This window comes from Halichoerus grypus, chromosome 6 (genome assembly GCF_964656455.1).
Source record: "Halichoerus grypus chromosome 6, mHalGry1.hap1.1, whole genome shotgun sequence".
Classification (NCBI taxonomy): domain Eukaryota; kingdom Metazoa; phylum Chordata; class Mammalia; order Carnivora; family Phocidae; genus Halichoerus; species Halichoerus grypus.
In genome coordinates, this window is record NC_135717.1 from 17042927 (window position 1) to 17056787 (window position 13861).

At 55.5% G+C, this 13861-nt stretch overlaps 1 protein-coding gene and 1 long non-coding RNA gene across 3 annotated transcripts; one reads left to right on the forward strand and one right to left on the reverse strand.

The window, feature by feature from the left end:
• Window positions 1-4732: 4732 nt before the first annotated feature.
• Window positions 4733-8477, reverse strand: CDIPT (CDP-diacylglycerol--inositol 3-phosphatidyltransferase). Its single transcript, XM_036099755.2, has 6 exons — window positions 8147-8477; window positions 7918-8052; window positions 7028-7181; window positions 6512-6593; window positions 5947-6028; window positions 4733-5804 (listed from the first exon to the last, which is right to left on the reverse strand). Exons 1-6 carry the CDS (start codon window positions 8187-8189, stop codon window positions 5659-5661), a joined length of 642 nt encoding a protein of 213 aa, XP_035955648.1. The 5' UTR covers window positions 8190-8477; the 3' UTR covers window positions 4733-5658.
• Window positions 8478-8782: 305 nt separating this feature from the next.
• LOC118540540 (uncharacterized) lies at window positions 8783-13240 on the forward strand. Of its 2 annotated transcripts, XR_013448767.1 has the most exons (4): window positions 8783-9156; window positions 9556-9641; window positions 10354-10384; window positions 13047-13240. It is a non-coding gene; the product is annotated as an uncharacterized LOC118540540 (long non-coding RNA). The 2 variants fall into 2 exon arrangements; XR_013448766.1 differs by lacking the exon at window positions 13047-13240 and having other exon boundaries at window positions 9934-10493.
• Window positions 13241-13861: the final 621 nt, after the last annotated feature.

A 13861-nucleotide genomic window follows, 5' to 3' on the forward strand; every position in this document is an offset into this window, starting at 1 on the left:
TCAGAACAACCACGCACACCCCTCCTCCCAGCCTCCCACTTCTCCACCCACTTGCTCTCACCTCTGAGAGAAAATAGAAGCACACTGGGCAGGAGGCCCCCCTGCTTCCCAGCAGCCCATCTAGCAAACTACCAGCACCCAGGCTCCGTCCTGCCTCCCCTTCCGCCTGGGCCCCGCTCCTCCCCTTGGGCTCTAGATGCCGGCGATCTCCCCCAAGTCCACTCCTCCTCCGTGGATCACCTTTCTGGGCCGCACCATCAACTTCCCCCTCTCCAGCTCCCTGTCCCGGGCAGGTGAGCAGCCCCTACGCTCCGGCCACGGAACCAGCACGCGGGCTCTCCCTCAGCCCTCCCCCCCCGCCCCCCCGCCTCCCCCCTCTCCTCTCTTTCCTTTGCGGCCACGTTTCTTCGTTTCCATTCCTCACCTCTCCTTATCTTCTCAAGCCACTCCAGTTAGCTGCTGTCTCCACTCTTCCTGCCTGGAAACTGCTCTTATCGGCGTCTCCAGGGACGTCCCTGGCGTTAGAGCCCGCGCTCGGTGCTCCTCGTGCAGCCTGTCCCGCCACTAGGCACCCACGCCGCCTCCTCCCCACCTCAGGACCCAAGCCTCCGTTTCCCTGGCCCCCTCCACTTCCTCTGCTCCGTCTACACCACAGGTCGCCCGGAACCCTGTCCTTTCTCGGTGACCATCTTGGCCAGTCCCGCGGCTTTAGGGCATCTCTAGCCCACAGACTTCCAGTGCGCTTCTCCATGCCTGACCTCACCCCTCAGCTCTGGACTCCTTTCCAGCTGAGGACCTGATGGCTCCCCATGGCTCTCTAGTGGCTGTCTGGCACGGCCATATGACTTGTTCTAGCCAGTGAAATGCAAGGGGAAGGGACATCACTGTCCTCTTTTCCCTTTTCCATGGTGATGGGCAATATTCCAAATAGAGGCGTCCCAGAGAGAGAAAGGGCAGGAAGCAGAACCACGATTAGCCCCGTAGCAGGAGCGAGAATCTGCACTGGGATCTGGGGAGGGGGGTGTTACCATAGCATAATCTAGCCCACCCTGACCACTACGTGTACCCCCACGAGGTTATGGAATCTAGTAAGGTCATAGGGGAAGCTGTTCTTTATTTTTTAAAAGATTTTGAGAGCGACAGCGTGAGCAGGGAGTGGGAGGGAAGGGAAGGGGGAGAGGAAGAAGCAAGCTCCCTGCTACACAGCGCTCCATCCCAGGACCCTGAAATCATGACCTGAGCCAAAGGCAGACGCTTAACCCATGGGCCGCCCAGATGCCCCTGGGAAGCTGTTCTTTAAATTGCACGCATGTGAGGCACCTGAGTGGCTCAGTGGGTTAAGGTCTGCCTTTGGCTCAGGTCATGATCCCAGGATCCTGGGATCGAGCCCCCGCGCTGGGCTTCCTGCTCAGTGGGGAGTCTGCTTCTCCTTCTCCCTCTCCCCCTCCCCCTGCTTGTGTGCTCTCTCTGTCAAATAAATAAAATCTTTAAAAAAATAAAATGATAAAGCGAACGCATGAGGACAGGCCCGGGACTGACTAGGATGAGGGAGACCAGATATCCCTCAGTGATAGGAAGCAGGCTTTGCTGGCCACCGAGTGGGGCTCCAACTCACCCCGGAGCCAGGTTCTAAGCCAGTCCCTTGGTACTAAATTTACCCTTGAAGGTCCCTTAAGTTGCCCGTGAAATACAGAACAGCGTGATCCCTGGTGAAGTTCAACACAGCCCGTTTTTCTCCAGCACGGGAGTAATTGGCTTTTCTTTGGTTGAATGCCAGACAAGGTACCTGCTTTAAGAACCCCTTGCATAAGAAAATCAGTGAAATCCTACTCAGCAGGTAACATGCTCTTTACTCAACCTGTTTCCTCTTCCTCCTCAGCCCACAGCTAATCTCTCTTTCCCAACCTCCCTTGCGGGAACAAGTGGCCACATTGATGAGTTGCAGCCCATGGAAGGTGGACGGGAGTAGTAGGTGTCAGTTGCCCACCTTCCCATTGACACCAACCTCGGGCAATCCTCCAGGCCCCCCCTCCTCTGCTTGCACCTTGCAAGCGAGCAGGGCGCTCTGGGGAGTCCTGTGTGGAAAATGGTGGAACCGTGAGATGTGAAGAGCCCGAGTCCCTGAATCTCTGCCTCAGGAGAGCTACTTCCCAGTCAGGAGCTCCTGATTAGGACTTCACATGAGTTAGAAATAAACTACTATTGTGGTTGAGCCGCTGTAGGCCTTGAGGTTTGTTCCAGCAGTTAGGTTCACCCGAGGGAACGGCGGATTCACGGGGCCCCGGCTGTGCCCTCCCGGAGCCAGGGCCCGCTGAGTGGAGCGAGCCAACGGAATGTCTTGCATGGTGGTGATTCATTTAGTCTGAAAGCGTACAGATGAGATCCCCAAAGCTCTGGCAGCACCTTTGTCTTAGTCCATTCAGGCTGCCATAGCGAGACACCACAGGCCGGGGGGCTCATAAAAACAGTCACGTCACAGTTCTGGAGTCCAAGATCGAGGCACCTACATGGCCTTGTGCTGGTGACAACCCTCTTCCAGTTCAGAGCCCGCACCTTTGGCTTCGTCCCCACCTGGTGGAAGGGGCAAGAGAGCTCTCTGGAGCCTCTTTCGTGAAGGCACTAATCCCATTCTGGAAGGCTCATGACCTAAAGGCCCCCGTCTCCAAATGCTGTCACATCGGACATCAGGTTTCAACATAGGAATTTCGCGAGCACGCAAACACGCAGACCATGGTAACATGTGGCTCCTCTATGTTCCTTAGATCAAATTCAGCCTAGACTCTCCCCATTGCCCTCCTCCAGGCCACTCTGCTCGCTCCTGGGCTCAGTCCAGCCACTGGGCTCGGGACCCAAGGCAGAGGGAACCTCTGGTCCCTACCAGGGCAGGGTCCTCCAGCCTCAGGCATGTATTCTACTCGAGTGGAAGACACACTCTCTTGCCCACGTCTCCCCCTTGTTTAGATCATGGGCTTGCTGGGTTTACGTAAGTTAGAGACTCCTGGTGTCACTAGAAATGGTTAGGGCCGAAGAGCCAAGGAGGCAGGGCCGTGGGGCTTGAGCGAGGGCTCCGAGGACCCATCTGGCTGCAGGGGAGAGCAGGGTTCACAAAGGGTGAAGGGCAGCGGGGCACCCGAAGAACTTGGAGGGGCAGCTGGGCTCTGACTCACTAGCTTCCTGGAGTACCTCTGCCCCAGCCACCGCCCTGCTGCAAACCTTCCACTATGTCCCACAAGTGCCCTCCAAGAGCGGGTGCGGGCGGTTAACCAGCATTGTTCACGGGGCAGGACCTGGTTAATACCTAGTGCAATTCTGTGCCACCACTGAGCAGACGCCCCCGGGGACGGCCAATGTTAAGGGTGAGGCTTTGGGGCCTCCTCCGAGGGAGGTTGGGCACAATAGAAGGCTAGCCTGGGTGGGGGTGAAAGGAGGGAAGGAATGCACACAAAAAGCACTTGGAACTGTGGTCGCTCGTGAGAGCAGAGCACTACATACACAGAATGAGCTTTAAAATATGGAAATCCGAGTGCGCAGGCGTGAAGAGTTTATCTAGACAGACATAAAAGCAATGAGTAGCCGTGGTCACCTCTGGGGAGAAAGGAGAGCTGAAGGTGGCAGACCTCGTCACCCTTTTGTTATGCATACGATTCTGTATTTTTGCCATAGGAATATTTTACCTATTATCTTGAAAGATCCTTCAGTGGCTCCATGTGGCCCTCAGGATAAGTCCAAATGCCCTACTGGACTCCTCAGGCAGCCCTGGCTGGCTTCGGCCTCGGCTCTCCAGCGCCCAACCCACAGCACTCAGTGTCCCAGGCACATCGATCCGTTTCCATTTCCTCACAACTGCTCTGGGTGATCTCTGGCCTCCCCATTCTCCCCGCTGGGACTCAATCCTCTCTTGCACATTAACCCTTCCCGCCCCAATCCCTAGCAGCTTTCTAGACACCCACCTGCTTCAGCCACACCCAAGTGCTCCAGCACTTTTTTTCTCCCATCCCTCCCCTCCCCCCCAACAAGCTTGGCCCAAACTGCATTATCATCTCCCCCATGGCTGGCCTGCGACCTCCAAGAGGACTGACCCAATGCCCTGGGCCTAGCACGGGAGCTGAGGCTCAGTACCCAGCTGCTACATTTCAGCTCTCTGGGACACAAGGGCCTCTTGGCTAAGCTATTAGAAGGACGAAATGAGTAACATCTGCAAAGAACCCCCAGCACAGGATCTGGCATATGGGAAACTGAATATAGTCTTAAAAAGCAAGCTGGTGCCAGACAGCAGAGAAAGCTCAGATGGCAGGGTAACTGTTAGGGACAGATGCCCAGAACAAGGTCTACGACACAGTGAGTGCCCCAAAACTGCTTAAGACAGAACAGTGATTCTCAACATTATGGGGAAGAATCAATCACCTGTTGTTTATTAAAATAGCAACTGGACCCATCCCTAGGGATGCTAGCTCTCAAGGTCTGGCACACGGTCCAAGCAGCTGAATTTTTAAGAAATAATCCACAGGCGGGACGCCTGGGTGGCTCAGTCGGTTAAGCATCTGCCTTCAGCTCGGGTCATGATCCCAGGGTCCTGGGATCGAGCCCCGCGTCGGGCTCCCTGCTCAGCGGGGAGCGTGCTTCTCCCTCTGCCTGCCGCTCCCCTGCTTGTGCTCTCTCGTTCTGACAAATAAAATCTTTAAAAAAATAATAATGCACAGGTGATCTAAGGACCATACTCTGAGAAACCAACTCATCTGTTCGTGAATTTTATTAAGCGGCTATGATATGCCAGGTGAAGGTTCATCTTCATTGTGGGGATACACAAGGAACAAGAAGTGTCTGTGCCCTCAGGGAGTTTACATTCTGGTGAGGGTAGAAAATGTGAGGTATACAAAAAAATGGAGACAGCCAGTGACAATGTCGTAAAGAAGGTGGGCAAAGACAGGGCATGAGCTTGGGTGGCAGGGAGGCCCTCTCTCTGAGGTCACGGTGGAATGACAGGGCAGAGCCGGTCAGGAAACAACTAGGAGAAAAGCATCCAGATGGATCTTCCTTTTAGCCCCAGGTCCCCTCAACCAGGCCCTGGTCCAAGAGTATCTCAAAGGAAACCAAGTCCTGGAGAGTGAAGCCCTCTCCCCGCCTCACCACACCCCCTATTATGGAGGTTTTCAGGGCCAGGACTGGACACAGGAGACTGGGATGGGAAAGGATCTACACATCCCCTTCTCTCCTGGCCGGGGTACCCCAGGCTTCCTGGGGCCAGGGGCACAGCTCTGACTCCCCGCCTTTTGAGAAACCTGGCCCCTACCCCATCTCCCTCACTCAAGTGTCCCTAAAGTCCCAGGCCAAGCCAGATCCCTGGGCTGAGCCAGCAGGTGCGACAATGCCGGGTCCTCAGGCCTCTTGGTGTCCCAGGAGCACTGCTCGTATGGCCGGGGCCTCCCGAGGATCCTTCTTGATTTGAAGTCCAGGTCCTTGGGAATCCCAGGGGTGGGACTGGTCCTCAGGATTTCGGAGAACATGGCATCACCCAGGAGGGCGACCCCCCTTCCCAGCAGGCGAGACAACACATTAGGAAGACGGGAGCCTGGGCCCTCGCAGGAGGGAGAGGGGAGCTGCGCGGCCCAGCGAGACTCCCCAGGGCAGGTGGGCGGCCAGGGGCTGGAGGCTCCGGGGTCACTTCTTCCTGGCTCGGTCTGCCGCATCCAGGGCAGCCATGTTGCGGGCGGCTGTGACCAGGTGGACGACACTGATGAGAGACTTGAGCACCGCGATAGGGGCGGTGATCCAGAGGCCCACTCGGAAAAGACCCACAGAGCCAACTGTGGAAGGGAGCACGGGCGATAGAGACAATGGGATGCAGGTGAGGGCGAGGAGGCCCAGGAGTCTGCAGCCTCCGGGCCACCATCGCTGCGGGCGGGCCAGGACGTCCTCCCACCCTCCCGCCAGCCCCTCGCCTCCTACCTAAAGGTCCCTCGGAGAAATGGAACAGGTAGAGAAGGCAGTAGAAGAGCTCATTTCCAGCACACAGGGTAAACAGGGCAGGCTGCACAAAGGGCAAAAGGGTTGCTTAAGCAGTGCCGCCCCTCCCCCCAGCTGAAGGAAGGGGCCAGAACCCTCTGCGGATGGGCAGCAGGGAGGAACCACACCGTACTGTACCGGGAAGCAGGAGTGCAGGGGTGAGGTGAGGGTGAAAGAGAAATCTCAGCATATTACTTCTCTCTTTAAAAATCCTTTCAGACGCTCTCTGTGCTCCCGGAATAAAGCCCACATGGCCTAAGGCTCCGCAGGCCAATCTGGCTTCTCTCTCCCTCCCTCCCTCCCTTCTGCTGCCCTCCTAAGTCACACGGAGCCTCCCCACCGATCCTACCCTCCTTCAGGCCTCAGCTTCCAGGCCTCTCTGCCCCGGAGTCTCCCCTGGGCTGGTGTGTCCCTCCTTGTGCTCATGCCTTCTCCTAACCTAGGACCAGGGCTCAGCCCAGGGCTTGGCATAAGGTGAGGGAATAAGGGGGGGGCGGGAAATGCTCACTCTGGAGGTGTAGTAGATGCGAAGCACCGGATTTCCAGACAGGTCAATCATCTTGTGACTTTCGCTGCCTCGGACCACAGAACTTGGGGAGAAAGCAGGGGAATCCATGAGCACTCCTTACCACTAAGGTCCATCGAATCCTCCCAGGCAGGTGCTGGGATTGCCTCTGCTGAACAGAGGAGACGGGGCACGAGATGGGGCTCAGCTAAGAACTGAGGTCTTGCCCAAAGTCACACAACTACCTGGCTGGTAATTACCCAGCAGAGTCAGGACTCAAACACGACATTCCAAAGCCCCCAGCCGTTATCTATTTGGAATTGTCGGACTATCCAACGGGACTTTTAGGGATTGCTTAATCCACCCGCGAACAGAGGCTTTGCCCGGGGTCCTTCAACCAAGCAGAGCTAAGAGGGCGACCTCCCAGGAAGCCTGAAGGCTTTCCAGACCCCCTCCGTAGAGCCTCACCCCTCCCCACTGTAGTGTCTTCAGCCGGCCAGCGCCCCCCGAACCGCAGACCTGTGGAGGTGCAGCCAGTGACTGGCCACATCCAGGCTCATGCTGAGCTGGAAGAGAAGGGTGGCCCGTGGGTAGAGCAGGGCCAGGTTGACCAGCAGACACATGGTGGAGCAGCGGTCCGTCAGCATGTCCAGCATGGCCCCAAACCGGGTCCCTGAAAAACGGGGGCTGTTAGGTGGGAAGGGGCCATCGGGGGCAGTGGATCTGTGACAGGAACCATATTTGGCATGTCATTCTGACGCAGAATCTCGAAGAAGATTGAAAATGTCCACCGTCCACTGCCTGGGGAGGAAAATAGGCTGTGGCTATCTGTGGGGTGTGAGGTCCACGGGTAGGGGTCACTGAGAGAGGAAACGAGGAGGCATGGGGCCGGAGCGGGGAGTGAGAGAGCTGGCTCTGCGGCTCATCGATCCCAGAACCAAGGGTCCAGGGCTCCAGACAAGCAGACTTCAAGTTTTGGGGGAGGTCTTGCAGGTGGGTTTGGAGAACAGAATAAAAAATTAATTGGCCCTGCAGAAACCATCCTTCTTCCCTCTCCATTCTCCCTCTAAACATGGCTTCTGGAACCCCTGTTCCTTGTGCCTGGCACACAGTAGCCCCCCACACAGTAGCCCCCCAGGAAACACCTGTTGAACGGGTTTTTCTTCAGGGAGACCTCCAGCCCTGCCATGTCCAGTCTTGCTACCCCACACCTGTAAGTTCTTCTCAACAGCAAGCTTAAATCCCTCCTGCTACGGAAGTGTGCCATTCTGTTCTGCTTTCTACAGAGATGGGAGGGCCGGGGCCCTCAGGTTCCTGAGTTCCCGCCCGCCCCCAGGTCCTGAGGAGGCAGGAAAAGGGGACAGAGGGTGGTTGGGCCTCAAGGCTGGCTGGAAGGAGGTGTCTGTCACCTTGATTAAGGGCTCGAGCAGCGTGTCCATCGAAAGCGTCCAGAAGTCCGCTGAGCAAGTAGAAGGAGGAGGCCGTGAGGGGGCAGCAGGGCATGAAGTAGAAAGAAACGATGGCGAAGACAATCCGGGCATAACCTTGGGATGGACGGGGGCAGACAGAGGGGGATCAGGGACCCTGCCCAAGCCCCCTCGCCCTCCCGCTCGGCCGGGAGCCCCGGGCAGCACTCACCGATGAGGTTAGGCACAAACAGGAAGATATTTTCACCTGGCATCGCGGCGGCCCCCTTGCCGCCCCGGGCCCAATCTGGAGGTGGTAACCGAGTCCCAGCCCCGCCGCGCGGCCTCACCCTCGGGCCCCGCGGATCGGCCGCGCCCACAGCGCGCAGGCCCCCGCCGTCCGCGCCCGGCCCCAGGTGTTAGAGCTCGCAGCCCGCCGGAGCATGGGCCGGCCCCGAGGTGCGTCGGGCGCAGGGGCGCGCACAGCCCGCCCTCCCTGGGGGCAGCCCCTCCCGCCTCCAGCGGCCGCCCCTGTCGCCCCAGCCGCGCCCGGGAGTGCAAAACTGGAGGAAAAAAAAAAAAAAAAAAAAGCTTAAGAATGGCTGCGGCCCCTTTAAGACCTGCCCGCTTCCTTTTCCTCCCTCCGCCCCTTTCCATCGGCGCGTACCAAAGCGCAGAGGGAGGAGGGGGGCAGAGAAGCCTCGGCGCCGAGCAGCGGGGGAACCCAGAAGGAGAGGTCAAAAGAGAAGGAGGCCTCGATGACTGACTCTCCTTTCCTTTCTCCGGAGGGTATAGCTTCCTGGAGACAGGACAAGGGGAAAACATTCCGCCCCGGGTCTATGCGTCCCCGAGAGGAAAGGTTATTTAGTGCAGCCCACAGTTTTTTTTTTTCCGGCCCCGCCCCCTATCTCCGACCTCATTTGCTCTCGCCGGCTCTAGGCCGCGAGAGGGCGGCTAGAGAGGCTGGAGGGCGGCCGAGGGCGGGGTTGCTGCTTGCGCGCCCCTAGTGGTAGGAGGATTCGGCCCCAGGCACCACCCTATGTGATCTTCCCGTTTCTCAGACTTCTGGCGCTGGGGTCACCATCCCCAAGGAGGGATCCAAAAGGAGGTGGAACGGAGACCAGAGGAGCGAATGGGACGTGCTGGGAAAATGCCCCCCCCACACACACCCGGCCCCCGCCTTTGGTTCTAGAATCCCTAATATCCTGGCAACGGGGCTGCAGAACGTCCACAGACAGCAAGGTTTTTATAACAACGGGTAGCTGCACCACCCCGGGTCCCCCTCTTTCCAGCCTTCCTCCCCAGCTCCTACCCCCCCGTCCCCTGAGACCTAAACAGCGGCTCCTTAGCCCTCCCTGTTTCCCTCCTGCCCAAGATTTCAACTCATCTGCCAGGTCGGGGGCAGTAAGCCGGCTGGTGCCTTGTCTTGGGAGGGGCCTCAGGTGGGAGGAAGGAGAGTGCTCCTGGGCCACCCCACTCCCTCCCCCAGGCAAAGATTTGTTTTTTCAGGGAGAGAACCGGACAGCAGGATGGTTCATCTAAAGGCCTTACTTAAATCTGGCCCTTGAAGAATGGTGATGGGATGGGTTTGGGGAAAGTGGGCTGGTTTCTCAGCCTAACACAGGTGTGACCTGTTTCCAGGGGGGATGGCATCCACACCTACCAGGAATGAGGAGAAGAAGGGCAGCAGGATGTCCCAAGCTGCAACCCCCTCGGGTGGAGGTCTGGTGAGCATGGGAGTGAGCCGAAGTGGATGGAGAGCTCCTAGGTCAAGGGCACTAACACCTCCAGCCTTGAGACTCTAGTCTCAACCCTGAGCCCATAGCCCCCAGCACTTGGCCCTGAGGTTCTCAAAGACTGCCCCCCATTTCCGGTGCCTTCTCTGCCAAATCTCAAGAATCAGCCCTCCAATACCAGACTCAGACCTTAGACCCAGAGCTCCCAGCCTGGGAGCCCCCAGACTCAGGACTCCCATGTGGGAACTCCCAGGCTGAGCCCCTCTGATTTCCCCTTTTCTAGAAGGTTTCATTATCCAGATCTGAGGAATTCCTGACCCGGATCAGCACAGAACTCACCAATGAGGCCTTGTTTATTGCTGGCTGCCACATGAACTCTGTGCCCACCAAGGAAAAACAGACCCAGGATCGAGGGACTCAGATATCCAAACACGGTGACCCCCCCGCTCCAGGACCACTGTGTCCGGAGACCCTACCATACCCTGAGTTCCAGTCCCTAACCCCTCCCAACCACAGCTGACCTTTCCAGCAATCTGGGCCCACCTCCCTGAACTCACAGCCAGCCCTTGGACTCCCACCCTCCAACTCACCCAGTACCCACTCCTCACTGCTGGCCAGGAACACCTCAGCACCTTTCTCCCTAGCCACATCTCTTTCTGGCTATGGGGGCAATAATTTCTCTGACTCGGGCCTCTACTTCCAGTGTTCTTCAAGACCCGAGGCACCGATACCTGGTGAGTGAAGCTTCAAGGGAGAGGCCCTTTGTCCTGGGAGAAGGATGAGGAGCCTGGAGGGGAGAGAGCAAGGGTTTAACAACATCCTAGCAGGGTAGGGGAATTCTAAAACCGCGTAGTCTGATTCTCTTCTGCTCTGATCCTCGAATTCCGAATTCTCAGCCCTCCCCTTTCCCTCTGCCTTCTCTAGTTCTGACAGAATCCGTACCCGCGCCAAGGCCCACCTCCTGCCATCCGCTCATGACAAGGTGTATACTGATTCCACGAATGACAAGACCGTTCAGTATTAACCAAACATTTAAAGTTCACAGGATATGCCAGTCCCGGTTTTAGGAGCTCGGGACCCAGAAATGAAGGATACAGTCTCTGCCCTGGAAGAGTTCACAGTTTAGCGTGGTGCCAGTCAAGTAGATGGTCAATTACAGCATGATATGGATCAGTGCCTATAATAGAATTGGAAACAACGAGAAGAGCGCTTATCCCAGCCTTGGGCTAGGAAGGAAAGGAATCATGGAGCTTCCTGGTGGAGGTGACATCTAAAGAAAGAATCTTCCAGGAAAAAAAATGGGTTGGTCAGGGTATTCCAAGTGGTAGGGCTTGTATGAGCAAAGACATGAGGTGAGTTTCAGCAGAGTGAATGGGAGTGTGTCTGTGTTCTTAGGGTGGGAGAGAAAGTGGGATCAGAGGGCAGTTTAGCTGCTGGAGTACGGAGGCGTGGTAGTCAGGGTCTACTCAGAGACCTCATGCGTGTGTGCCTTAAGATCAGGAGCCCCTGAAGAGATTTGAGCAAGGGAGGTTGTAATTTTAGATAGTCACTCCGGTGGTCAGTGGGGGGAGTGAGCTGGAAAGGGGAGATGAGAGGTGGAGGCCAGTTAGCAGTTATGCCAAGAGACTAAGCTGGTGAGGATCGGGTCCTGAATTGTCATAGTAATAGTAGAGATGAGAGGAGGGGCAGATATGAGAAATAAAGACCAGGAAAACTGAGTTTGGTCATTGAGTAGAAATGGTAGGGGGAAAAAAAAAAAAAAAGGAAATCAGATGACCCGCCCCCACATTTCTGACTTCTGTAACTTAAGTCTGATGATGTCATGCTTCTGCTCTGAACTCCATGATAACGATAGTTCCCCGTTTCAGAGGAAAAGCCAAAGTCCTTCAGTGGCTTACAGGGCCTCTCACCTCCCCCTACCCCACTGTCTCTCTGACCTCATTGCTTAGAACTGCTCGCCTTGTCTCCCTCTGTTCTCAGCCATGCCAGCCTCCTCAGTCTTCCTGGAGCATGGCAGCCATGCTCCCACCTTTGGGCAGGTTGAGTTTGAGGTGCCTCTGGGAAGACCAGGTGGAAATACCATGTAGATAGTTGGAAATAGGGCTTCAAAACTCACCAGGGATGTCTGGGCTGGTGATAGAAATTGGATTTAGGAGGGAGTCGGCAGTTGAAGGCTGTGTGGGGGTTTTGCAGAGTAAGCAGGAAGAGGGCGCTGAGGCTGGAGTCCAGAAGAATCTCTCCATGTGAGGAGTTGGTGGAGGAGAAGAGAGGGGGTCATGAGGAAGGCAGAGAAGGAGCTGACCGCAGATGTTTATTGAGTGTCCAGTATGTGCCGGGTCTACCAGGTCTTATGGATGGTCAGTTTTCTGGGGCTGCTACTTCCAATGTTCATGACCAAGACCAGTGGCACAATTCTTAACCTCAGGGAGCTGGCCTTCTAGTGCCTTTGGGACATTTGAACTTTCCCAATTGGGCTTTGGTGTTAGAAGCAACTTGAAGTAGCAGGAGAGCCCTGGGCCTTAACAGCTAATCTGCTCTCAACCTGATAGTTAGCCTTGTGCAGGTTGCTTCCTTTCTCCCCATATGTCAAATGGGGGCCTTGGACAAGATGCTCTGTAAGGGCCCTACCTGCCCGTACAGTGTTTCCTGTTCCTTCCCAAATGGCACTTGACTGAGAATTTCATCCTGAGCCAATACCCTCTCATCCCCTGGGCAGCACCCCATGGTCCCAAGAGACTTTCCCTTCCTCATCCTCAAGAATATGGAAGCCTACAGATCTTTGAACTGCTCCTCGAATTATAGGTCATTGTAGGTGGGCAAAATATTGAGTCGGGGAATGGGTGAGCGGATGAGCCGATGCAGAGGGTAGGCCAATGGATGAATGGATAAATGGATGGACAAATCCACTGAACATTTATTAGGCACTGTGTATGTACCAGCACTGCTGTAGGGGCTGGAGGATAGAAGTAAGCAAGGTAGACTCCCTTGCTTTTGAGAAGTTTAAATGGGGGCTGAGTTATTAGGTGGAAGAGGGCTGAGTGGGTGGACAGGTGAATGAGGCATAAATGGACAGGCAGATGGATGAATAGAATGTGTGCATGGGTAGAATGATGAGTACATGTGTGGGTGGATAAATACGTGCATGGATGGATGGTGGGTGCATGGGTGGGGAAAAATGGGGAATGGTGGGTGGATAGAGAGATGAGTGGGGGATAGGGGTTGGATGGAGAGGTGAGGGATAGAAGGAGAACATAGGAGCGTTGGGTCCAAAGAATCAGAAGGCTCTTTTTCTTTTCTAGGGAGCTGGGCTTAGCAGCTTGACATCTGGAGGATGACCGCACCCTTCTTTGGTGCTGCTCTTGACCTCTCACGCTCTCTCCCATTGTGTCCTTCTAGAACATGCGTCAGACCTCCTCATTCACAAGTCACTAACGCTTCGGTTTGCTGGGGACTCCTGGTCATAAGCAGCAGCACACTCAAAGCCTCCCAGGTGTTCTGGAACCATCTCACACCTTTCCACCCTCAGCTGGCAAAGACATCACCAGAAATCAAAGGCTTTAATAAAAAGAGAGAGGTCCTTCCCTCTTCCCAACCCAGGCCGGGCTCTGGAGTGGCTTCTCTGGGGTGGAGATGTGAGAGGTTGGCCCTTTCTTTTTTCTTTCCTTTTTTTCCTTTCTTTCTTTCTTTCTTTCTTTCTTTCTTTCTTTCTTTTTCTTTCTTTCTTTCTTTCTTTCTTTCTTTCTTTCTTTCTTTCTTTCTTTCTTTCCTTTCTTTCTTTCTTTCTTACTTTCTTTTCTTTCTTTCTTTCTTCCTCTTCTTCTTTTTCTTCTCCTTTCTTCTTCCTCTTCTTCTTCTTCTTCCTCTTCTTTCTTTCTTTTCTTCTTCTTCTTTTTTTTCCTTGCCAGATATGTGGGCATATGGGTGAAATGGCATATACCATGTTACTGGAATGGCTTTAATTTGGGCAGTTAACAACCTGTTTTCTGTCAGCCTTTTGGTGGAGATGAGCTCACGGATCTGAACCCAGCCTCCTAGCCACACTCCAGCACCTTAATGTCTAGGCCTTCGGCATCTGAGAGGGTCCACCCTTGCTTCTGAGGAGCCACCTCCAGGCTCCGGGGCCTCATGCCTGGGGAACATGTCACCCCCATTGCTCGCCAGAAGGGAATGCAGCCACCTTGGTGGAGTTTGCATTTAAATCTGAATCTGGT

Excerpts from the sequence above, each read along its gene's own strand:
- CDIPT (XM_036099755.2), bottom strand. The coding sequence starts at position 8,189 with ATGCCAGGTGAAAATATCTTCCTGTTTGTGCCTAACCTCATCG. Across the intron at positions 7,182-7,917 it reads TGCTCGAGCCCTTAATCAAG|GGACCCGGTTTGGGGCCATG; the intron begins GTGACAGACACC and ends CCCGTTTTTCAG. Across the intron at positions 5,805-5,946 it reads TTTCTCCGAGGGACCTTTAG|TTGGCTCTGTGGGTCTTTTC; the intron begins GTAGGAGGCGAG and ends TCCCTTCCACAG.